This window comes from Rhinolophus hipposideros (assembly GCF_964194185.1).
Source record: "Rhinolophus hipposideros genome assembly, contig: SUPER_9_unloc_1, whole genome shotgun sequence".
Taxonomy (NCBI): Eukaryota; Metazoa; Chordata; class Mammalia; order Chiroptera; family Rhinolophidae; genus Rhinolophus; species Rhinolophus hipposideros.
Genome location: NW_027669497.1, coordinates 1 through 26,329, shown reverse-complemented (window position 1 = coordinate 26,329; position 26,329 = coordinate 1). Strand labels below are relative to the sequence as shown.

Below are 26,329 nucleotides of genomic sequence, written 5' to 3'. Positions count from 1 at the left end.
TGATACATCACATGAACAAAATAAAGGACAAAAATCATATGATTATATCAATTGATGAGGAAAAAGCATTTGATAAGATACAACATCCATTTATGATTAAAACACTTAAAAAAAAGGCATAGAAGGAAAATACCTTAACGTAATAAAGGCCATCTATGACAAGCCCTCAGCTAATCTCATAATTAGTGGTAAAAAACTGAAGCCCTTTGCTCTACGTTCAGGAACACAACAGGGCTGTCCCCTATCACCTCTGCTTTTCAACACAGTGTTGGAAGTCCTTGCCAGAGCCATCAGGCAAGAGAAAGAAATAAAGCCATCCAAATTTGGAATGAAGAAGTTAAAATATCACTCTTTGCAGATGACATGATGCTATATATAGCAAACCCTAAGGACTCCACCAAAAAGCTGTTAGAAACAATCAACGAATACAGTAAGTTGCTGGCTACAAAATCAACATACAAAAGTCCATTGCATTCCTATATACTAACAATGAAATCTCAGAAAAAGAAATACAAAAAACAATCCCTTTGCAATTGCAGCAAAAAGAATAAAATACCTAGGAATAAACTTAACCAAGGAAGTGAAGGATTTATATGCTGAAAACTATAAGACATTTTTGAAAGAAATTGAAGAAGACACAAAAAAATGGAAAGACATTCCGTGCTCATGGATTGGAAGAATCAACATAGTTAAAATGGCCATATTACCCAAAGCCATATACAGATTTAATGCAATCCCCATCAAAATCCCAATGGCATTTTTTAAAGAAATAGAACAAAAAATCATCAGATTTGTTTGGAACCACAAAAGGCCCTGAATAGCCAAAGCAATCTTAAGAAAAAAGAACAATGCTGGAGGTATCACACTGCCTGACTTTAGCTTGTACTACAGGGCTACAGTAATCAAAACAGCATGGTATTGGCAGAAAAACAGACACATAGACCAATGGAATAGAATTGAGAACCCAGAAATAAAACCACATAAATATGGACAGATAATTTTTGACAAAAGAAGCTAAAAACATACAATGGAGGAAAGACAGCCTCTTCAATAAATGGTGCTGGGAGAACTGGATAGCCACGTGCAAAAGAATGAACTGGACTGTTATCTGTCACCATGTACCAAAATTAATTCAAAATGGATCAAAGACTTAAGCATAAGACCTGACACAATAAACTGCATTGAAGAAAACATAGGTACTAAACTTATGGACCTTGGGTTCAAAGAACATTTTATGAATTTGACTCCAAAGGCAATGGAAGTAAAAGCTAAAATAAACAAATGGGACTATATGAAACTTAAAAGTTTCTGCACAGCAAAAGAAACCATCGACAAATAAAGAGGCAACCGACTGAATGGGAGAAGAGATTTGCAAACAGTTCCTCTGATAAGGGTCTAATATCCAAAACATACAAGGAACTCATGAAACTCAACAACAAAAAAACAAACAACCCAATTGAAAAATGGGCAGAGGACCTGAAGAGACATTTCTCCAAAGAGGACTTACAAATGGCAAATAGACATATGAAAAAATGCTCCACATCGCTAATCATCAGAGAAATGCAAATAAAAAACCACAATGAGATATCACCTCACCCCAGTCAGAATGGCTTTCATCAACAAGACAAATAGCAACAAGTGTTGGAGAGGCTGTGGAGAAAAAGGAACCATCTTACACTGTTGGTGGGAATGCAGACTGGTGCAGCCGCTATGGAAGGCAGTGTGGAGGTTCCTCAAAAAATTACAAATAGAATTACCATATGACCCAGCAATCACTCTCCTGGGTAACTACCCAAAGAATTTGAAATCATTTATACATAAAGACACTTGTGCTCCAATGTTCATTGCAGCTTTGTTTATGGTGGCCAAGACATGGAAACAACCAAAATGTCCTTCGATAGATGAATGGATAAAGAAGTTGTGGTATATAAACACAATGGAATACTATTCGGCCTTAAGGAAAGATGATATAGGAACATTTGTGACAACATGGATGGATCTTGAGAGTATAATGCTAAGCGAAATGAGTCAGACAGAAAAAGCAGAGAACCCTATGATTTCACTGATATGTGGTATATAAACCAAAAACAACAAAAGAACAAGACAAACAAATGAGAAACAAAAATTCATAGTCACAGACAATAGTTTAGTGGTTACCAGAGGGTAAGGGGGGTGGGGGGAGGGAGATGAGGGTAAGGGGGATCAAATATATAGTGATGGAAGGAGAACTGACTCTGGGTGGTGAACACATACTGGGATTTATAGATGATGTAATACAGAATTGTACACCTGAAATTATGTAATTTCATTAACAATTGTCACCCCAATAAATAAATTTTTTAAAAAAACAGTCTCACTGCGATTCCTTCACACTGGCTAAGTTTTGTAGTTCTTGTTGTTTGCCATTTGTTTATGGGACTATGAAGGTATTGTTGAGTTCTTAGTTTTAGTTACATTATGGTGAGACAAACCACAATGTAATAACAAGAATTCATTCACTACGTGTAATCCATTTGCTGTAAAATTTAAACAAATATCCATTTTTACAAGTCCAACTTATTGTCCAACTTATAAGGTGATTATAGAAGCAACATACAACATACTAACTTAAAAATCATTTTTCTTATTTACACAAATATCATATGGGATTGTAGGGGTCATGACTAGATAAATGAGTTTCTTTTCACACAATACTCTCTCAGATTTTAAATTACCTACAATTAACTTTTATAATAATTCTGAATACTAGACTATTAAGAAAGACATTAACTAACAAAGAAAAAATATACATGCAATATACACATTTTTTAACAGCTCTTTCAATAGCAAAACTTTCTTAGTCTTACTGTATGTCTGGTAGGACCACAAAGAATACTTCACTATTAAGAGTCTTACCTCGACTGTTACTGTCAGAAGACGTTTCACATCTCCATCCTTTTTTATAACCAGAAATTAGTTGGACGTTGCTATGTATAAAAGAGGTGAGAATATTACTGTCTTAATACTGACAGGAAAACATTTATCAAAACATGGAATTCTTAGAGTATTTCAGGTAATATCTGAACTAATATAAAAACTTGAATTATCCCATACGCTTCAATTTTGTAAGTTCTAAAGGCAAACAAATAAAGAAACAAAAACTTATAGACACAGACAACAGTTCAGTAGTTGTCAGAGAGTAAGTGGAAGAGGGGATAGTAGAAAAGGGTAAAGGGGGTCAAACATATGGTGACAGAAGGAGAACTGACTCTGGGTGGTATATCACACAATGTGATATATAGACAATATATTAAAGAATTGTACATTTGAAACCTATGTAATTTTACTAACCATTGTCACCCCTATAAATTTAAGTTAAAAAAAAAAACCATAGTAAGTTGTACAAAATTTTTCTTAAGCATGTGATTAAAGAAGACAAAAAAACAAGGTGAACCAGTCATGTTGAGGGCAGTATAGTTCAGTCAGTTAATTAGAATTAGCAGGGGCGAGAGTTGAGAACTCAGAAATCCTAGTTCTATAGTCCACAAGATCCGTTTTCGGGGAAGTCACCGCTGTTAGGCTCAGAGCTTTCCTCTACAAACCAAGCATCTCACTGCCTTATTTTACAGGTTGTCAGAGGATCAAATAGATAATACAGCAAAATGTTAAGGCAACGGAATAAGTTTTTTTGAGCTTTAGTTTTTGAAATTATTTTGGAATTCCAAATAAACCTAATGTGTGCTTTTCATAGGTTCTATTTAACATTCAAATGTTGCAGTTTACAGAAAATGTTTTTAATTTTGGTTATCAGCTACTCTCTTTGTGGTTTGTAATTCAGTACATCTCAGCTATTATGTAATTTGTAATTAAATGCGTTTAGAAATATGTTACCTCAATAAGGTAGATAACATAACTGCCCCTATTATCGTAGCTAATCACACCAGTGGCAGAAAAGTCACAGAAGTCAAGACCTGGCTTGGACTACTTCCGTCTCATGTCTACCTGCTGAAACTCTGACCTATCAGATCTTTCTAACCTTCCTAGGCATCCCCAGTTGACTTGAAAGATAGAACATATATGCACACTCATGAGGCGTGGAAGGGGTGCAGCTATTCTAACACCAAGTAACCTCCTTTAGATCCAGAGCTTTCTGTTTACTGGCTTCCATGTCAGGCAAAACTTTAAATATTCTGAAACCTGAGGGAGAGTCAAGTCACTGGCCAGATTTTCATTATTTTGGAAAACAGATCACTGAGCCTCATCTTAACTAAGGAATCACAGGCAAGTTAGTGTCTACTCTGGGAAAGGCGTTATGGGACCTTCCAGGACCTAAGGAAAGATACTCCATGGGATAGCAAGTGGCCTTGGGGTACAGATCTGGTAACAAAGGAGAAAGGAAAGTCTGATCTTTTCCTGCAGCATTACTAGCACCTCTCTGACAGCTCAGAAAGTTCCAACTAACATGTGCTGGCAGAAGACACAACAAGACACTCCAAAGGGTAAGTCATCATGAGGTTTGGGCTAAGATGTGGGCCCCGCATAGTTTTTCAGTGTTAGGGAAGGCTGTGTGTGGCTAAAGCTAGAAGTCCTGGCTCCCGGGACAGGGAGCTGGTGCTCTGGAATAGGGGCTGAGAATGTAAGCAAGCATCTGCATGTCAAGTTAAAAATATCGCCACTTCGAAGTCCAAATGTGGAAAACCATGGACACAGAGGACTCGGGATCAGCAAGGGAACCTGGGAGCACGGGGAGTCATGACGACAGGATCCGTTTCTATAGCAACCATGCAGCAACACAATCGATGGAAACCAATGAATGACCAGAATGACCTTCCTTCCCTCTCCATCTGACTTGTGAAAGAGGATGGTCCCCCTTGGACTTAGGGAACACTCTGGCTTCTTGAAAAATTCAAGGGGGGAGCATAGCCAATAGCCTCCAGAAAATACAGAATTTCCTGCTAAACTGTACATTTTACACCCCCAAATAACTAGTAGGAAAAGTCAGAGAAGAGACATTATTGGTACCTGACACACAGGGGTTATGCTTGGAATGAAACGGAGAATGTGGGGATCCCTAAAGATAAAGGTCTTCAAAGTTCTGGGATAAGGAATCTGTCCCTTTGCTACGTCTTACACGTCTGATCGTTTGCTTGGTTTCTGGCTGAGGATGTCTACTAACTCACTGCCATTCCCCCCCTGCCTGACCCCAGTTAGGACGTCTCACCTGTTCCCTAAGAAGTAACAGTTCAAGTGTTTGGAAGCCCAGTTTGGTGATAACTAGCATTTCAATGTACACACTTACTCCTTCAAACCCTTAGAGAAAGCATATTCTTCCGCGGTGCGCCCAGTGTCATCTCGAGCAAAGACATCTGCACCTGCCTGAAGCAGAAGCCGGACTGTATTTGAGGACTTATTCCTTGCAGCAAGCATGAGGGCTGTTCTGAAATAACGGAGAGACAACTTCACCCTTAGGAACTTTCAGTTACGTACACAGCAACATTGAGAGACTTTACCAAGTTCAATACAGTGCTTATCTGTATACAATCGACCATTTACATGCTTAAGTGTTCATCTTTGTAAATTATGTCCAAGGCTAAAATGAAGGGACATAAAAACAAAAAAAAAGCCTCTTGCCCCACTGGGTATTACCTAGAAGGTGCTAATTTAAAGTTCTCTAATAGCCAAGTAACTCTGCTGAGGTCACTTAACTGAAGTAGGTGAAGATTTCAATGAAGAATTTCCCGTTTCTTCCTTAGTCTTATATATGGTGCATCCAAAGTCAGCTAGAATTCAAGTAAGTTAAAGCTACTTGGCAGGCTCAAAACAATAATATTAGTGATAATTCTAGTAAACATTGTCATCGTTGAGTTAACGGTGCTCATAAGCATGTGCTGGGCACTGAATCACATGCCAGGTCATGACACACGACCGTACTTGAAGGAGATATTATTTCCCTCGTTTCCACATCGGGAAACATGTTTGGTGATGACAGTAATGTTCCCACGGTCACACACGTGACACGTAGGAAAGCTGAGCTTTTAACCCAGTCCTGAGTGAACTGAAAGCCCATCTCTTTTTTAATCACCCATCTATGACTTGTTTCATTAAAGAAGAAGTTTATTCAGTTAATGTTGTCTTTCTCCCTTCTACCCATACCAATTAAAAATGATTTAAAAAAACATCAAAATAGACTAGAAATGAAAAAAGAATAAAAACTGAGGAATATCTGGTAGTAGTAATTCACAGTCATTTAGGGAAAACCCTATAACATCAGTATTCCTTCAGGAAAACAATTTAAAGCAGAGTCATCCAAACAACAAAATCAACTCCTATTTATGTTTAACGTGCATCTTTTAAGGAAACCTGAATACACAGTAGAGGTTAAAAAAACTGTCAGAGAGACTAAACCCAATATTGTATCATAAACTAAGTTAGAGTCCATACTATACAAAACTAGTAAAATTACCGTGAAAACCCTTTAGCTAATATAATACCATGTGACCAAAAACTGCAATGACAAATGACATCAGTCGATATCATAAATGAATATGAATCCTGCAGGATACGGTTCTTCCTGTTCACCAGTCAGAATAATTGCTATTCTACCTAACTGACGATGTGCTGATATTTTTCACTTTGTAATTATAGGTTAATCCTCTTCTTCTTAATTTAATCTTTCTGACTTGAGTAACTGTTACCGCTCTAAAACAGTTCTAAGTTAAAAAACAAACAAACAAGTACCTTTTCCACTTATCAACTGCATGTATGTTTGCATGTCTCTCGAGTAAATATTCCACCATTTTCGGGCAGTTCTCATTCACAGCAAATAAAAGTGGTGTAAAACCAAACTGTAAAACAGAGAAAACAATTTATAGCTTAAAAAACTACGTAGTTCTAAATTGAATTTGAAAACTCATAAAAGATCCTCTAAACTTGAACATACACTAGAGAAAGTAAATAAAAAGTAGCCCTCTGTGTTGTCGTCTGCTGCTCCTTCCCTTTAAAATATCCTCCCCCTTCCTCTCCAACAGATGGACTTCCACCTCATTCTCCAGAACTCCCTTCAAACACTGACAGTCCTGGTGCCAAGAACTTTGCTCCCATCACAATCTCTATCGCACTATACAGCAGTTATTTTATCGTTCCCCACCAGAACCCAGAGCCTTCTGAGGGCAGGGGCTATTCTTCATCCCTGTATCTCCAAGCTCGAAAACATAGATGTAAATGCTTTAAGTCGTTTCATTGAATTGATAACCTAAATAATTATTTCTGGGGTAGTGTTTGTTACATTATATTCCAAAGAATATGTACTTTAGCAGAAATTAATTACTGTGCCCCAGTAGGAAGATTCCAGAAAGATCACCTGTGTTTGAGAAGTATTATAAAACTGTGCTTTATATGGTTATTACTAAAGAAGTGTTTCAGGTTGCTTAATCCCGATTTGACAATACTTTTCTGTGGCAAACATTAACGTTTGAAATATCACAGAATTTCAGGGATACAGTTCGGAGAGCTTTCCAACAGAGGTGAGGTTTTCTGCAGCTTATACAAACTTGCTTGCTTCTCTTCTATCCATGTTCTCAGGATCCCAGATGTCAACTTCAGGCTCTCCTGCTCCAAAAGGGTCACTAAGGAAGTGGACTCTAAATTAAAAAGAGTTAGGCTTCAAATGACCTTTGATTGCTTATCACTAAATGGTCCATTGGTTTTCTCCCATTATAAGACGATGGGTTTTTATCTTAGCTGTTGGTAAGCTCAATGTGAAATTTTATTCTCAGTTACAATGATAACCTTGGGACCCCAATGCCTATCTACTTTCTGAAAAAATCTCTTTTTTATTCTGGTTCTATTTTAATTGCTACTTAAAATTATTTTATAGCTCAGGCAAAATGTAACTCCGAAATAAAATATCATGGCTTATCAGTTCACGTTTTAATGCTGATCTATATGGATGATTTTTAGCATCATGAAAGCGACTAAATCACTTGCATTTTTAAGGAACCACGTTGAGGAGGATGATAGAATACTGCCTGCAATATGCATAACATCTACAACTATAACCATCATTGACCTCATAAGACTTAAAGACATTTCAATGGGTATAATTATTTATAGGACATATAATGAAAAAGGAAGTTTTTTGGTTTTTGTTTTTTAAAAAGAAAAACTTAGAATTCTAGCTTGAAAAACTCACTCTCATTCTAAGGAGATTAATATAGAATACATATAATAAATCAATATAGACTGTCTTGAAAATCTTGAAGCGTTTATCAAAATATTCTATAAAACAGGAATCGCACACTCCAGTGCTTACGGAGGCAAAGAAGGTGACCCAAGTAAGTGAAGAACCCAGGTGGGGACAGTGGCACACTAGGGAACACATGTCTCATATAAGAGGTGCAGCCTCGCCACAGGACACCCAACTGTAGTCAGGGCTCAAGGGGACCAGGCTTGATTCTTTCAGAGAAGCTTGACATCCTTACTTCTTCATGAGTCTCCAAAACTTTCGATGTTGACTCAACATATGGAGGCAAACGAAACATATTGAGGAGCCATAATTAGTCCGTGGCCCACTTGGAATTTTTTATCTGCTGTTTCCAAATGTTTGTGTATAATGTGAATATTTGTATGTAAAATCTTTCTGTTTTTTAGTATCATATGCTTCATTAAAAAACTGGGCCCCAACATGCAATAAAACTGTCATTTAGACTCATTACACCCACTTCAAGAATTTTTCCCATTCTTATTCAAACCATAATCTATTTGTATTCATTTTTCAGATTGTTAACCCAATGGATAATTACATTATAGAACTGCTGACACTAAATTATTGACACTTCCCATCTGTATTGCTACTAACTTCACGGGATTTCATGTTGAAACCTACCATCGTGATTATGCCACGGCTCTATGAATTTCACAGACATACTGAGAGAGTTTATCACACACCTTCGATCATTGCAGCAACATTTACGGTGGCCCAGAAATGGAAACAACAAAACTGTCCTTCAATAGATGACTGGATAAAAAAGATGTTGTATGCAAACACAATGGCATACTACTCTGCCATAGAAAAAAATGAAATGCTGCCATTTGGGACAACATGGATGGATCATGACAGTATTATGCTATGCAACACAAATCGGACAGAAAAAGTCGAGGACCATACGACTTCACTCATAAGAGGGATATGAAACTGAAAGCAACAGACGAACAAGACAAGGAAACAAAAACTCACAGACACAGACAACAGTTCAGTGGTTACCAGAACATAAGGGGGGACGGTGGATAGTAGAAGAGGGTAAGGGGGGTCAAATATACGGTGAAGGCAGAACTGACTCTGGGTGGTGAGCACATACTATGACATATAGATGATGCATTATAGAAATGTACACTTGAAACCTATTTAAATACAATAACCATTGTCATTCTAATAAATTTAATTAAAAACAAAGAAAAGAAAACTGGAGATTTACAGAACAACAGGCAAAAAAAGCAGGTTCACAATTTCCTATTACTGCAGGAAAACCCCGCATGCAGTAAGCATTTGTTGATCTAACAACCTGAGCACAAACAAACATGCAAAACTCTTTTTTTTTTAATTAATTAATTTATTTATTAGTTTCAGGTGTACAAAACAAGGTAATACTTAGACGTTCATCATTTATATCCCTCATACTGTGAACCCCCCTCCCCCCATCCACTATCCCTCCGACCTCACACTGAACCATCACATTATATATATAAAATTATAGTTGGCATTCATTAATGTTTAGCTTCTGATGTACAATGCCATGATCAGGTATCCACAGTATCCCTGAGGTGGTCTCCCAAATAGGACGCATGTCCATCGGCAAAACTCTTAAAGGGCCCGATTCTATGCATTAGGAGACCACCCATCAGCAAGTTTCTAAAGATTCTCAGAGCACCAGTGAATGACTGATGGCTGAAAGGAAAAAGGTGTTCTTCTTTAAGCCAGTAGATACTGCCAATGATATTTCCTTCCACTTCTCGAGCCCAGAGGTACAGACAGTTCAAAAGTCAGGCAAAGAGTGTTGGGAAGGAGAGAGCTGAAGGAAAATCACCTCTCAAACTCCACCTCTTCTAGAGATTTCTTAAGTATTTGAGATCTGCGAATTGATATATTGCACTAGTAGTTCTTAACCAAGAGTTGTATCAGAATCTCAGGGAAATATTTCTAAACAACACATGTCCAGGCCTTATTAGCTTTACATAGTCAAAACCTTCAGGAAGAGCCTAGCTTGTAAATGGTTGTGAATGTTTTTAAAGTTCCTAGGGTGACTGTGATTCGCCAGCATAATTCTAGCCAAGAACTAGTCCAGTAGACGATCACTTCAGTCTCCTCTTCTCTCGCCTATGTCACCAATTTCCTCTGATATTGAGGATTAGGCCAAATAAAAGTGGAAGAGACATGTCACTTATGAAAACCACACTTAATTTCCTGGGTAGGAGTGGAAACGGGATTAACAATTAAAATGCAACTTGATTTCATTACTGCTAAACTCCTTACTTCTCATGGGACAGTCTACATTTCACAGCAGAGTTTAGACTCTTACCTAGGTGGCTCTTTCTGCCAGAACAGATGATATGTCACTTAATTATCTGTCTTTCCTTCCTTTCCCACTTAATTGCCACCTGTTCACTGTAATCTGGTGGATTCGGAGCCTTCCTAGATGTGGTCTTAGGGGAATTTAAAACTCACTAACTCTCTCTCCCAAACTAAGGATTATTATCCCCCAAAACTGAAGAGGACCTTGACTAAGCATATAAACTGAAGGAAAACAAAAATAAAAAAACCTCTGTTTATTAATTAAACTTATTGGGGTGACATTGATTAGTAAAATCACGTTGGTTGCAAGTGTCATTTCTATGATACAGCATCTGTATATCGCATTGTGTGCTCACCACCAGAGTCAGTTCTCCTTCCACCACCATTATGTTTGACCCCTTTTTCCTCATCTATCACCCCTCCCGCCTTTACCCTCTGGCAAATATTGAACTGCTGTCTGTGTCCATGAGGTTTTGAAAAACCTCTTCTTGTTATTTCCCCTCAATAGCCAAATTTCCAAATTGCCCTGCATATTTCTGATAGTTATTTCCTTTCCCTTTCCTTTTTACCTCTTAGGCTTTAGCCAATGAAAACTAAATAGCTTTATATAAATCATTTGTTTATAAATAGCAATTTGTCAACAGCGGGAAGATTACTATGATATTGTAAAATGCTTTTGTTTGTTTGAGTTTTAAGGTAAAGCCGATTTCAAAGGCAAATTTTGCTTTCCTGCATTGTTTTGCATTAATTGGAAAACAACTCGGACGTGAAAAAACACTTAAAAAAGGAAGTGTTGCCTGTTACAAGTGTTGTTTTCACAAGTAATTTATCATAAGTGCATAAAAGAGAGCTGTGCCCTCTACTGCTACTTTAGAGGTATCATCACGTAAAGTAAAATTTTAGAAAATTAAGTTCCAACTGTTTGCATTCAGGGAACACTTGAGCTTCCAAAGGTGTAAAATTGACCCTTCCTCTGTCAACCAAGGGCATTCCTGCTGGGGTTGCAGTGGCGAGCGGTGATGTATGTCCAAGAACAAAAAGGGTGAACGCGTCCCCATCACCTGCTCCCTCTGTACACCTAAAACCCGCCCAGCACCTCCGCCAGCCTGAGCAGGAGCCCCACTCCGAGGTGGAGACCCCAAGGGGGGCCGTGGCTGGCAGAGTGGCTAGGAGCACAGGCCGATGCCCTTGCTGGATGTCCAAACGTGCTGGCCCTCCTGCCCCGATCTTCAGAATCCCCGAGGCCCGGGGTGCTCAGGGCCTGTGTCCTGCTGCTTCCCCTCCCTACCTGCACCCCCCAGCTCCCTGGCGGGACCCAGGCTCACCCATCTCCTAGGCCCTGCCCTGCAGCAGCCACCCCCACATACTTCCCTCCCCCCGGGTCGTCAGTCCTTGGTGGGCTCTGAGCCTGCCACCCACTCCCACGCAGTAACAGGACTGTTACAGGACAGAGCTGGGCCCTTTCTGTGGCCACCTCATTTCCCCTTCCTGACTTGGCTTTGGACTTGTTTCTATGGCGACAGGGAGCGATGTACAGCATGCAGTATATGTCGACTAGAAATAAAATGCTTGTGACTGAAACACACGTATAACAAATATTGTGTAAATACAGTCTGTGGATCTATACCTCATTGGTTGCTTCCATATCTGCCTGATGTTGCAGCAGCTGTTCAACTATCGCGGTGTTTTGCCCTATGGCCGCGTAGTGGAGAGCCGTGTTGTCACAATCGTCCTTCACATGTGGATCCGCTCCATGTTGTAGTAGGATTGTTGCACACTCCTCTTCCTGGCTCTCCACGGCCTGTCAGGATTACGTCATTAAATAAACGGTAAATTATGGGAATTCAAAGTAAGCATTCCACAAGTTTCCACAATTAGTTATAGTTAATTGAGATAAATTCATTTTTATTCTAAATACTAAAATAAAATCCATCTCCTGTTGACAGAGCTGGCTACCACATACCTTTATTAGAGCTGTCTTGTTTTTGTTGTCACCGAAATTCATCTGGCATTTTTTCTCTGCTAGAAGAGTCACCACTTCCGAATGGCCAAAGGTGCAGGCCAAATGGAGAGCAGTCCTATGAGGGTGAGAGGACATTTAGGACATTACAGGGCACTGTCTCAAACATGCAGCTCTGCACGCAATTGTAAACATGACGCGCCACTCCAATGCCTTCAGAACCAACATGGAGTTTTCTTCTGCACAAAGTACAATATTCACGAGTTCTGGTTACTCGCCACACTAAGGACAGAGCAGCCTATGTGACTACAGAGAGCATGCCCTGGGGAATCAGCTCAACTCGGTTTGATCCTAATTTAATTCGACCACTTATTAGCTGTCCCTTAGCCTTTGTGTGCCTCCATTTCCTCATCAACAAAGTGGGGATAAAAACAGTAGTTAACACTGTTGTGGGCTCACATGGGAATCTATGTAAAGTGTTTACTTAGGTTCCTAGCACAAAACACACAGCTCAGTAACTGGTAATATTATCAGAATTATTACCATCACTACTACTTTACAAGACAACATTTCAATTAAGTAAAATGATATCATTCCACCTACTTTGCAGCTATGTTTTAAGGATTAAGAAAGAACACTGTATTTCAGTGATTCTAAGATGCTTCTTTTCTCATATTTTAACACCTCTGACTCTGGAAGGCAATGTACAATTCAGAGTGCCTTGAAAGTATAGTTGGCAGCATTTAAATAATTTCTTACTGGTATTTACAAGAACCGGCATCTTACCACCCTGACGTGAAGTGAAATAATGGAAACACACCAGACCTTCCGCAGTTCTCGTCATAAATTGGCATCTAAATAAATGTTCATTCTTAAGGGCATCATGGGGAAAGAGGACTAAAATCACAAAGTAATTCTTGTTTTGATTTTCAAGAAACTTGAAGCCAAAGGAGACTCAGCATTCAAGTGACTAAGGATGGCTCCTTTCATTGTCTGTTTCGAGTCATAGATTATATGAAAATCGGACGATTTCCAGTGATCGATACTCATATTTAATACTATTGTACACTAGGTAAACAGCAAGTTTGGTTACTGTTCACAATGTCCTAACTGTAGAAATCCTTTTATTTGAAACGAGGGAGGAAAAGCTTCAATGGAGATTAGGTACTATTACGTCCATTTACAATTTTTCATTTCGCTCCTACTGGGCAACATAAAGTTTTTAAGGATGAAGAGGGCCTGAGAGATAGATTCTGAGAGTCCCGAGTAGACTGTGTCTGCTCCGTAACAGTTATTCAGTGTATAACAGTTATTCAGTGTATATTTGATGAATAAATGGATTGAAAGAAGGGATAACTACAGCTGGAGAGTTCAATGTTTTTAAACAAAATGTTTATAGTAAAGCAGTACTTCTGCAATAGTAATAATCACTTATATGTGCTATTTTTGATTTCCATAAAGACAGAACCAAAATGATGAATCAAAAATCACTTAATGTTATAGGTAATGAAGCTCTATATAATAAAAAAATAAGTGTGTACAGAAATATAGATACATGAACTTCTACCGGCACAGATAAAAAGACTGCCTTTACTTCTGAAGAGGCTAAAAGTTGCCAGAAAATACCAATCTTTAAAAAAAAAAAATTGAAAATAGAAGTGAGAAATTGTTTTAATCTGTACAAGATTCATATTCCTGGGAATAATGAAATATTACCTGGGACTACTTTATTAATAATAAACTGTTACTAGAATTTCTGTATATGTTCAGTGTAGAGATCAGACTTTTTAAAAAAGAAAATGTCACTGTACAAATACTCAGTAATCAAGTTTGCACATATTTTTGGCTAAAATAACATCGTAGTCTGTGTGTGTGTATAATCAAAGGAATTCTTTCTCCTTTTCCAATCTACCAAAGTACATCTTTGCATGTAAACATGTATGTATTATCCATACCACCTTCAGCGGTCTCAGGTAATTCCATCCTACAGATGCACTGCAATTTATTTACGAAATGTGTTGATGTGAGTTTTTCACAATACATTGATATTGTAAGCAGTGCTGAGAAAAGCAAATTGTATGTGATTTATATAATTATTTCATAAAAACATTTTAGCACTTGGAATTGATGAGTAAAGGGAATATACATTTTTAAATGTGGTACTTATCACCAAAATGAAAAGTCACCAAACTTTGAAAAGTCTGAAGCAACTTTAATTTGAAGCAGAAGTACAAGTACCATGACTCCTCATCTTCTCAACCTTTGAGGATGGAAAAGAAGTTTTCATTTCTCTTTCAACTTTAATTCCTTTTTTTTTTTTTACCTGGGGCACTAAATATTGGTCACTTATAGATACACAGAAAGAACTTGGTCCAATTCAAAATTCGAGCGCTTTTTTCTGTTGATTTCAGACACTTCTCTATAAAACAAAGATACACTTTTCCCTGATATGTGTATGCTGTACATAATTTGCAAGTACCTTTTCTTTTATTTTGTTAGTATTATTTTCTGATATACAGAGACTATTGATTTCTTATATTGCTCAACCAACCTTCTGAACTCTTGGTTTTTTTGAAGTCTTCGCCAACATAAAAAATTGTATAAATAGGCATTTCTGTTTTCTTCTGGTACCTTCCTCATTTTGTATATTTATAATTTTTAATCTACAGTACATCTGGAACTTATTTTTGTGACATGAAAATCTAACAAATTTTCTCCAAATACTTAACAGGTATTTCTCCATCATTCATGAGTAATTCATATTTTCTACTAACGCGAAATGTCATCACTATGAAGCTCTAACATCCTGCATATATTAGGGTGTTTGGGCATTTTCTGCTATATTCCAATCATTTATCTCTCTTTTCAGCTCTTAGTAAAGAAATGGTGGCAATAGAGCACCCGTTGACACCTAGAAGGGCAAATCTTCGTCTACTATGCAGAATGATTCTTAATTTTATCACTACAATCAAAGAGACACCATGTGCAACCCAAAACTTTTAAAACCCTGAGAGTTTAGTTGGCTTGTGGAAAACTGATAACTAGAGGAAGAGCACACGCGGTGAGAAAACGAGTCTTCCTAGACAGACCACAGCCATCTTCCACTGGAAGCTTCCCTTCTAAGGCCCCTCAATAAACACCATACATACATGGGTGGACACTGATGTAAAACGGATACTGGGTTTTAGCTGATTTTTTTAGCCCACAAGTCGCTCTATTATGGGAATCAGTTTTCTCATTACGCACTTTTCTGTAGTGTTTAACAACATGGTCTAAAACTGTGCACATCAAAAGTAAAATGCTTCTTTTTCAAATGCTATACTTCTTTTCATTTCTATTACTGATATTTAGTTGAATTTGTTTAAAATTGTCAGTAAAGTGCTTTGTAAGGGGAATTATGAGTGACGGGACCTTGAGAGTTTGTCCTGGTGCTCACCACGGCGGCCTGGGCCCTGCCCCCGGGGTAAGGGCCCCACCAGCGTACCGCCCCTCCCAGGCCCCTCTCCCAGGCCCCCGCCGCCTCCGGCCCGTGCCCTGCGGCCCCCCAGGCCCGCTCACCTCTTCTGCAGGTCTCTGTCATCCAGTCTCTCTGGATGGAGCGAGAGCAGCCTCTGCACTTCTGATACGTTGCCCCTGGCGGCAGCTCTGTAGATTTGTATGCGATCTCTGCCTTGGTTGCAGTACCCGGACTCCGAGGTGACCCCACCTCCGGTCTCAGGCTGCCAGCCACCACCATCGCTCTGGGGTCTCCTTCGGAAACCCAAGCGGGACCTGACCTTCTGAAGCCCAGAGCCAAAACACTTCTTCATGGCCAAGCCACGGGCTTCAGAACCTCCTCCGCACTTCTCACGCCTGTTTTCTCCGCGCCCAGCCAACAGTAGCCTCTAGAGCAGCCAACTCCAGTCGCCACAGTATCCCCGCAGGACAGCAAGGCGGTTTGGAATCTCTCCGCCCAGAACGGCCGTCACCAAGCAACGGTGCACGGGGCAGAGGCCGAGGGCTGCGCGTGCGCACAGAGCCCCGGGGCCAAGGTCAAGGGCACCCGGAGCCCACGTGCAAGGCCCAGGCGCCTCAAGCTTCAGAGGTGGCCTGTGGGCAGCGCTGAGTTCCATTCGGACCTCGGTGGGCGCTGGCCCAGGCTTCTGCTGGGTCGTCTGAGCAAAATGAAATACGAAATTTCATTTCCTGAATTAAGAAAACAGGTATGTAACAGGCAGAGAACTTGGGGGAAGCAAAAACCATAAATGAGAGAAGAAAAAAAAAACTTTATGTACCCTAAAACTGAAATGTATTAATTTCGATGTATAAAACACAAAAGCATTTAAAAGCTTGATTTCCCAGAGAAAACTCTTGTATTTTGAAACGTTTTATTTTCAACCTCAATATCTATCACCTTAGACCCAAAAATCTTCTTTAAAAATTGGAGTATACTTTGTACTTATCTGCTTTTTGAATAAGGCCTGTGAAACTAGAAATCTCTTTCTCTTTTCAGTATATATGTTAAGAAAGAAAGGAAATTTGCTGTTTTGCCTCAGGATTTCACCGATTTATTCAGTCTAGAATGGCCAGAAAAGATCCACATTTCCAATCCTTTCTTTAGTTGGTATTATATTCACTTGTCAATTTGTGACAACTGGACCAGTATTATTATAGCCGGTTTGATTTTCAGACACCTTTTTAAAAAGCCACCTTAGGAGGCTGGCGGGCAGCACTGCGGGCCCGCGGCTCGGGGGGCTCGGGCGGCTCGGGGGGCTCGGGGGGCTCGGGCGGCTCGGGCGGCTCGGGGGGCTCGGGCGGCTCGGGGGGCTCGGGGGGCTCGGGCGGCTCGGGGGGCTCGGGGGGCTCGGGGGGGTCGGGCGGCTCGGGCGGCTCGGGGGGCTCGGGCGGCTCGGGCGGCTCGGGGGGCTCGGGCGGCTCGGGGGGCTCGGGCGGCTCGGGCGGCTCGGGCGGCTCGGGGGGCTCGGGCGGCTCGGGCGGCTCGGGGGGCTCGGGCGGCTCGGGGGGCTCGGGCGGCTCGGGCGGCTCGGGGGGCTCGGGGGGCTCGGCCGGCTCGGGGGGCTCGGGGGGGTCGGGCCGTTCGGGGGGCTCGGGCGGCTCGGGGGGCTCGGGCGGCTCGGGCGGCTCGGGGGGCTCGGGCGGCTCGGGCGGCTCGGGCGGCTCGGGCGGCTCGGGCGGCTCGGGGGGCTCGGGGGGCTCGGGGGGGTCGGGCCGTTCGGGGGGCTCGGGCGGCTCGGGGGGCTCGGGCGGCTCGGGGGGCTCGGGCGGCTCGGGCGGCTCGGGGGTCTCGGGGGGCTCGGGGGTCTCGGGGGGGCTCGGGCGGCTCGGGGGGCTCGGGCGGCTCGGGGGGCTCGGGCGGCTCGGGGGGCTCGGGCGGCTCGGGCGGCTCGGGGGGCTCGGGCGGCTCGGGGGGCTCGGGCGGCTCGGGGGGCTCGGGGGGGCTCGGGGGGGCTCGGGCGGCTCGGGGGGCTCGGGGGGCTCGGGCGGCTCGGGCGGCTCGGGCGGCTCGGGGGGGCTCGGGGGGGCTCGGGCGGCTCGGGGGGCTCGGGCGGCTCGGGGGCCTCGGGCGGCTCGGGGGGCTCGGGCGGCTCGGGGGGCTCGGGGGGCTCGGGCGGCTCGGGCGGCTCGGGGGGCTCGGGCGGCTCGGGGGGCTCGGGCGGCTCGGGGGTCTCGGGGGGCTCGGGCGGCTCGGGGGGCTCGGGCGGCTCGGGGGGCTCGGGGGGCTCGGGCGGCTCGGGCGGCTCGGGGGGCTCGGGCGGCTCGGGGGGCTCGGCCGGCTCGGGGGGCTCGGCCGGCTCGGGCGGCTCGGGGGTCTCGGGCGGCTCGGCCGGCTCGGGGGGCTCGGGCGGCTCGGGGGTCTCGGGCGGCTCGGCCGGCTCGGGGGGCTCGGCCGGCTCGGCGGGCTCGGGGGTCTCGGGCGGCTCGGGCGGCTCGGGCGGCTCGGGGGGCTCGGGCGGCTCGGGCGGCTCGGGGGGCTCGGGCGGCTCGGGGGGCTCGGGGGGCTCGGGCGGCTCGGGCGGCTCGGGGGGCTCGGGGGGCTCGGGCGGCTCGGGGGGCTCGGGCGGCTCGGGGGTCTCGGGGGGCTCGGGCGGCTCGGGGGGCTCGGGGGGCTCGGGCGGCTCGGGGGGCTCGGGCGGTTCGGGGGTCTCGGGGGGCTCGGGGGTCTCGGGGGGCTCGGCCGGCTCGGGGGGCTCGGGGGGCTCGGGGGTCTCGGGGGGCTCGGGCGGCTCAGGGGTCTCGGCCGGCTCGGGGGGCTCGGGCGGCTCGGGGGGCTCGGGCGGCTCGGCCGGCTCGGGCGGCTCGGGGGGCTCGGGGGGCTCGGGCGGCTCGGGGGTCTCGGGCGGCTCGGGGGGCTCGGGCGGCTCGGGCGGCTCGCGTTCGCTGCTCGCCCTTAGTTCCTGCCGGCCCCCGCGGGGCGCATTGCCGCCGGGATCGGTCCATGTCTTGGGCCGCCGCTCCTTCCGCCGGCGCCCGGGGGGCCGCGACGGCTGTGAGGTGGGGGCGGCCGCGGCAGGCAGCGGTGCCGGCCGCCGGGGCAGGGTCCGGGAGCTCGGCGCGGCGGGCGTAGGTCTATGTCGCGGGCGGCCGCGGAGGGACGATGCGCGAGTACAAAGTGGTGGTGCTGGGCTCGGGCGGGGTCGGCCAATCCGCCCTGACCGTGCAGTTCGTGACCGGCACCTTCATCGAGAAATACGACCCCACCATCGAGGACTTCTACCGCAAGGAGATCGAGGTGGACTCGTCGTCGTCGGTGCTGGAGATCCTGGACACGGCGGGCACGGAGCAGTTCGCGTCCATGCGGGACCTGTACATCAAGAACGGCCAGGGCTTCATCCTCGTCTACAGCCTCGTCAACCAGCAGAGCTTCCAGGACATCAAGCCCATGCGGGACCGGATCATCCGCGTGAAGCGGTATGAGAAAGTGCCAGTCATCTTGGTTGGGAACAAAGTGGACCTGGAAAGTGAGAGAGAAGTGTCATCCAATGAAGGCCGAGCCCTTGCTGAAGAGTGGGGCTGCCCCTGTATGGAGACTTCTGCTAAAAGTAAAACAATGGTGGATGAACTCTTTGCAGAAATTGTGAGGCAAATGAACTATGCCGCGCAGCCTGACAAAGACGACCCATGCTGTTCCGCATGTAACATACAATAGCATTCAAAAATGGCTCTCCTGGACAGGATTTGCCCCATATCCTAGGCGATACAAACGCCGTCTACTCGACTGCGGAGTTTGCAGGACATGTGGTGTGATCTACAGTGAAATAGCTGCCCTTATTCAGAATTCAGCCGTGATTGTCAGTTGACGTCTCTGAGTAACATTTGGGTTCAGTAACTACAGTTTTCACCATTGTCCTCAGTCTCCTGTATGCACCTGCAACTTTAAGGCATAGCCAATCGATCTTCAGGGTGATCTCCTTTGAAAGCTATGATGGCATGGTCCCTGAGTTGACAGAAGCAACTATTGTATAAATTAAAAATAATCACAAGAGAGAACCCAGAAGAATTCCTGTGACCACTTACAATTAAAATATTTTGTCTTCTTTAAAAAAGAAATAAGTAAAGGAGAAATATTTTCCTACGAGAGTACTGAATTTTCAGGCATTGAGATAGTGCTTCTAACCAATGTATTCTGTCAAGTAACATAATAACAGCTGACCTGCCAGCAGCATTACAGGGAGAGATTCTTTGCTCAGCCGACACATTTCTGTTTTTCAAAATTGATGCTTAATTGTAGATGTTATCCTAATTTGTGACACGGAACTAATTCATGCATCAATCCTTAGTAGAGCATAAGTCAGAACAGGTTGTGTAAAAATACAATCTGGTTTTAAATGTGTTAAATCACCTGCTTTGCCACAGAAAATGGAGGCTCTCACAAGGGTTTGATCCGAATTACAACCCCAAACCCACCCTCTGTTAACCAAGCAGGTATGGTCTTGATTACTTTACTGAACAAGAAGGAAGAGCAACTGGGATGCAAAGAGATTGCCTCGCCTTACTAACGAGAAGCGTTCTGATAGACTGACTAGTACCATCATGTAAGGAAAATGAAGCCATGCTGCATCCACATGTTCCCATTTGCAGAACCTCACAGGACACTACAAATATCTTGCATTTTTACGTTTGTTTAAGCAGCAAATTCCTTCTTGCCTTTAAGGGCTATGGTTGTGGTGTGATTCTTGGTTAACCTGCTTTCAAAATCGAGTTTGCTCTAGCAGAGCTTTATTGCAGGCATTTAAAAAAATTGAATAACCATGTGAAATAATTTGGGCTTAAAAGTAGAACGTAAATTATAGAGTGGAAGGTAAGGGACAGAAAAACCTTTTATCTTTCATTTTCCTGGAGAATTATATTAAGATTTTCTTATAACAATTTTGCTCTGATTACTGAAGTGGCAAATAAAGCTAGAGAACATTGTGTTTTGAAAAGGTGCTCAAGCTCTGATACTTTTGGTTTTCATAGCCGTGAAGTATTTATCATTTGCATGAGTAATGGCACAGGAAAAACCTACTCATACATTTTACAATCAAGTGTAGAAGGGTTTTTAACTAACTTCAGAGTTACAAATGCTAAAGAGAGTATCTTGAGCTGATTCTCTGGAGATAAATTTGGCCTTGAACTGCAATATCACTGAGCCTGTGATCTACATACTGCCCCATGTTTTGTTGGTTTCACACTCTTGTGCAAGTAACCTCTGGTCTTATGTGTGTAACTGAGAGAAGACTGTATGTGTGCATGTGTGTTTATTGTTCCTAAGAATTTGGCACAAGTTGGAGATAATTGCCTATACTGAAAATCCGTACTGCAGAATATAAATTATTTAAATGTTTATTATACATAATTGAAATCATTGGTGCCCACACCCCCCCTCCCCAAGTGTTTAGTAAATTGGCATTAAGCTTAGAGGATAGAAAAAGGTGGACTTTTCATAGATAAGAAAACAGACTATGTGGGGGAAACCAGGCCATGGTGATCAGCGTCTTTGAATTGTGAATGTTTGCATTCTTCAGTATAGGTTTTCTTATACCCCAATTATAAGCACCTCATTTATAGAACAAAAGCCCTAACCAGTTCTATTGAAACAAATTTCATTGTGTAAAATTCGACTCAGCATGTAGAGAAATCAAAGATTCGAGAAATACGATTTATCTACTGAAACAAATATTTTGTTAGTGAATTGGTTGAGTTTTAAAGCCTCTCACTTCTCAGAATGATTGATTTTTAGAATTCCATATTTAATAGCAATTTATCACAACTAAAATTACTTATTAGAAACATCTAATAACATTCACATTATGGATTGCTATGCAGATAAGAAAAATAATATGAACAGTATGGCAAAATGTAAGGTGGAAAAGATTATCTTCAAATTGGGGTTTTACTTAGAAGTGATTGTGTCAGACAATAAGGTGGGCTTTTACTGTAAAGATGTTACTAATAACTGACTTAGTGGCTGCCTGATCACAGTGTTTCCACACAGCCTACATATTTAGTGACAAAGCATCAAAGATCCAGAAACGGGGAAACCCTCGTGCGCTCTTACTGTTGGTATTTCATCTGGTATGACTATAACTCAGCTTGAATGAATGTGTTTGTTGAGATGTTAATAAAAAGCTTAAGAACAAGATTAAATTTGTTGGCACATGAAGTAAAATAGTGGCTACAGAGAAAAGTTTGTGACCTTGTGTCACTATTTATTTTATGCCCTGATCAGACTAGCAACTAGATAAGTGAAAGTTTTTCTAACATGCCTTAAAAATATTATGGTTTGATCCAAAGACCCACTTTTTTTTTTTAGCTATTATGCTAAGGATTTTTTTGTTTTTGTTTTGTCTTATTTTTTATACAAAGGCAGCATTTGTTAAATTTTTTTTCTTTTATATTGCAGCTTTTATTTTGGTTCTTTTACGCTGTGGTAGTGATGGTAACTGATGCCTTTCATTTTGTTCCACTTACACAAAACAAGCCAGCATCTGATCAAAAGTATTACATAATATCTTAAACTATTGAAAGGTGCTTTGATGATTTTCTCCTTTGGTTTATAGAATTAAGACTGAACTTGACTAATCGCTATAGTTGCCATCACTTTTCTGTGGTAAAACTACTGATATCTGCTTTTCTATGTAAAGAAATGTTGCCTAAGGATGTCTGCTCTTTGTTTTCAAGAGTTGTCCAGTGGGAATATTGTCTGTGCGTGTATGAATATGAAAGTGCTATTTTGTTTATTGTGTTGAGTTTTTGTTTGTTTTGTTTTTTAGTTTTTTGTAGTCTTGTGTTAGCTCTGGGTAAGCTTTAATTGTCTCCTTAGCCAATCAAATGTTAAAGACTATGGGGGAGGGTCTATTTTTTTTTTAATGCGTCATTGTGCATCTATTAAATCTTGATCAGGGTTTCAAGAATGACTGCAGTGGGTTTTGGAAACAGACTTATCATTATTGATTTGGGGTTTCCCAGAGAAAAATATAGTTCACAGTTAATTGTTGAGCTCTAATACAACTGACCATTTAAAATTGAACAACAGTTTATTGTTTTGTAACAATGTCAGTTGTTAAACTTTGACGTTTCAATTAAAACATGAATTGTAGTTATAACTCAATGCAAATTCAACAGTTGTATTTGGAGTTAAATTATTTTAACAAATAAATTTATTTAATGAAAAAAAAATAAATAAATAAAAAAAATTAAAAAAAATAAAAACCCACCTTAAATTTGTCACTTAAATCCTTCAGTTGTCTTTCCAAAGGTGAGTTTGCATTAAGTTAATCAGTTCATAACTAACCACACTACTGACTGTTCATTTTTGGCAGTGTCACCACACTTGTCTGTACAATTATTTTGCCAATATTTGAGTATTTAATCATCTTTTTGTCCTTATAAAACTGAGTGGGAAATATAAAAATGAATTTACCAACACCCAGAAGCACAGATCATACAGACATAATACAATTATTAAACTAAGACATCATTAGGCATTCTGAGAAACATCCTTACGTCAAGTGAAACAAATTAAATATATAAATCATTAGAAATAAATCATGGAAGATTATAGCTAAAAATCGAGGTAAAAATCGAGGTAATCGAGGTAAAACCAGTAATAGCTCTGACAACTTTCTTGGGATGAAACCCTTACATTATAACACGTTAAGGCTACTATTAGGTTTTTGTGCTTTTAAGTTGCATATACATTTGAACCTAAAATGCTATGCACTAATAATCACTTCTCCTTAATCACTACGTAAGTTTGGCAGCTAGTGGAAAAAGTATCTACTATTTTTCTAATCTACCATTTCAGAGGAAAGAGTCCAATTTTAGCTGTTGCGTTTTTCTGAGTTTTCAGAAATGGATTCCAGCAGAGAAAGACTATTTCTGATGCTCTGGAGAGTATTTTGGCCTTTTTGTCACAAGCACTGAGTGCAAGTTTTTGGCAGTGCTTCTATACATTATGCACCTCCTAAGTAGTGGACGTAGCTGTTTCCAAGTGCAAAAATTTTCGATCTTTGAAATTTAGCAAGTTACGATTCTACATGACACAATATTTTACTCTAGATGAAGAGTATTTTTCAGATTTTTATGTTATGCTTGCATAGAGTATTATTTTCATTATATTTCCAATATGCATTATTATGTAAAAGTTCAACTTACATTTTCTTTCAATCTGGGGCTTTGCTATGCATTCTTTTAGAGGTGTATTTTGATGAACTAAAGTTTTTAAAGTTTTGAAATCCCATTTTTCTTCTCTTTCTCCTCCTTCTCCATCTTCTCCTCCTCTTCCCCTTCGTTCTCCATTTTTGGTTAGAGCTCTCTGTGTCTTCTCTAAGAAAATGTTGCCTATTCCAAGATTACAAAAAAAATTCATCCCTGTGTTGTTCTCAAGACAGACACCGTCTTTCCCTGAAAATAAGACCTAGCTGGACAATCAGTTGCAATGCATCTCTTGGAGCAAAAATTAATATAAGACCCGGTCTTATTTTACTGTAATACAAGACCGGGTCTTATATAATATAATGTGATATAATATAATACCCAGTCTTATATTATTTTTTGCTCCGAAACATGCGATAGAGCTGATTGTCCGGCTAGGTCTAATTTTGGGCGAAACACGGTAGTTTTGATTTTACATTTGATCCATAAACTTGTGTTTGTCAGGAAGTATGCAAAGAGATTCATTTATTTCCATAATAGTTTTCTGGTTTTTTCAGCATCATTAGTAAAAAGACTAACCTTTCCCTAATTAATTTGGATTAACTTGGCACCTCTGTCAAAGAATCAGTTGACAATTTATGTGTGGCTTTTTTCTAATCATTGATCTTATTATCTGTACTAAAGCCAATATCACCCTGCCTTGATTATTAAAGCTGTACAGTAATTCTTGAAATTAGGTTGTGTAAGTTGTCCAACATTTTTCTTCTTTTCCAAATTGTTTTTGCTATTCTAGTTTCTTTAGATTTAAATATTCATTTTAGAATCACCTGTCAATTTATCCAAAAAAAAAAAAGAGAGAGAGACAGAGAGAGAGAAAGCCTTCTGGGATCATGACGAGTTTATGGTGAATCTACAGATCAATTTGGAAAATAGCCATTTTAGCAATGTGGATTCTTCCATCTGTGAAAATAGTCTATGTGTGTATTGACTTATGTCCTTAATTTGTCTCAAGAACATCTTATAGATTTAGGCATATTTACTTCCAAGTATTGTTTATTTTTATGGCATTTTGAATAACACTAATTTTAAGTTCCTTTCCCATGTTATTCTAGTACATAAAAATACAATTGATTTTGTAAACTTACCTTATATAGTGTAACTTGATTATGTCCATTTATTAGTTCTTGCAGATTTTAGTAGTATATCTATACAACTATGGGAAGGGCACATAAAAGCCATTTTATTTCTTCTGATATAATCTTTATTTCTTACTTGTCTTATTATATTGGTTTAAAACATCCAGAAAAACGTGGGAAAACATACTAAGTGCAGGATCACTGCCTTGTTCCCATCTCTATGGGAAACATCAAGTATAATAATTACCTGGAGGTATTTCATAGTGGTTTCTATCAGGTTGCGAAAGATCCTCTCTACTCTGAGTAAGCTGAAATGCTTTATCACGAATAGATACTGAAATTTATCATACAATTTTCATCCATCTTTTAAGATTATCATGTCATTTCTTACTTTAATCTAATTCTCTTTATGTTGAATGACTTCTTAATATGACACCAACATGGGAATCCAGACTGGTGCAGCCGCTATGGAAGGCAGTGTGGAGGTTCCTCAAAAAATTACAAATAGAATTACCATATGACCCAGCAATCCCTCTCCGGGGTATCTACCCAAAGAATTTGAAATCATTTATACATAAAGACACGTGTGCTCCAATGTTCATTGCAGCTTAGTTTACGGTGGCCAAGACATGGAAACAACCAAAATGTCCTTCGATAGATGAATGGATGAAGAAGTTGTGGTATATATACACAATGGAATACTATTCAGCGTTAAGGAAAGATGATATAAGAACATTTGTGACAACATGGATGGATCTTGAGAGTATATTGCTAAGTAAAATAAGTCAGACAGAAAAAGCAGAGAACCCTATGATTTCACTGATATGTGGTATATAAACCAAAACCAACAAAAGAACAAGACAAACAAATGAGAAACAAAAACTCATAGACACAGACAATAGTTTAGTGGTTACCAGAGGGTAAGGGGCGTGGGGGGAGGGAGATGAGGGTAAGGGGTATCAAATATATGGTGATGGAAGGAGAACTGACTCTGGGTGGTGAACACATACTGGGATTTATAGATGATGTAATACAGAATTGTACACCTGA

General features: G+C 41.6%; 2 protein-coding genes across 8 annotated transcripts in view; one reads left to right on the top strand and one right to left on the bottom strand.

The window, feature by feature from the left end:
- The window catches only part of LOC308502943 (uncharacterized protein), a 90,998-nt gene extending 74,519 nt beyond the window's left edge, over positions 1–16,479 (bottom strand). For 3 of the 7 annotated variants that reach the window (XM_081080742.1, XM_081080745.1, XM_081080740.1), the window contains exons 1-6: positions 16,065–16,479; positions 12,510–12,624; positions 12,174–12,347; positions 6,718–6,824; positions 5,279–5,416; positions 2,896–2,966 (exon numbers count right to left, since the gene is read on the bottom strand). In XM_081080742.1, the coding sequence (XP_080936868.1) occupies positions 2,896–2,966; positions 5,279–5,416; positions 6,718–6,824; positions 12,174–12,347; positions 12,510–12,624; positions 16,065–16,315 (856 nt within the window). In that variant the 5' untranslated portion in view covers positions 16,316–16,479. The remainder of the gene's footprint in view (positions 1–2,895; positions 2,967–5,278; positions 5,417–6,717; positions 6,825–12,173; positions 12,348–12,509; positions 12,625–16,064) is intronic. The other 4 variants (XM_081080744.1, XM_081080743.1, XM_081080746.1 and 1 more) reach the window with 2 other exon arrangements.
- Positions 16,480–19,101: 2,622 nt separating this feature from the next.
- Positions 19,102–23,158, top strand: LOC308502949 (ras-related protein Rap-2a-like; the record flags this gene model as incomplete). Its single annotated transcript, XM_081080751.1, has 1 exon — positions 19,102–23,158. The coding sequence occupies one exon, from the start codon at positions 19,102–19,104 to the stop codon at positions 19,651–19,653; it is 552 nt and encodes a 183-aa protein (XP_080936877.1). The 3' UTR covers positions 19,654–23,158.
- Positions 23,159–26,329: the final 3,171 nt, after the last annotated feature.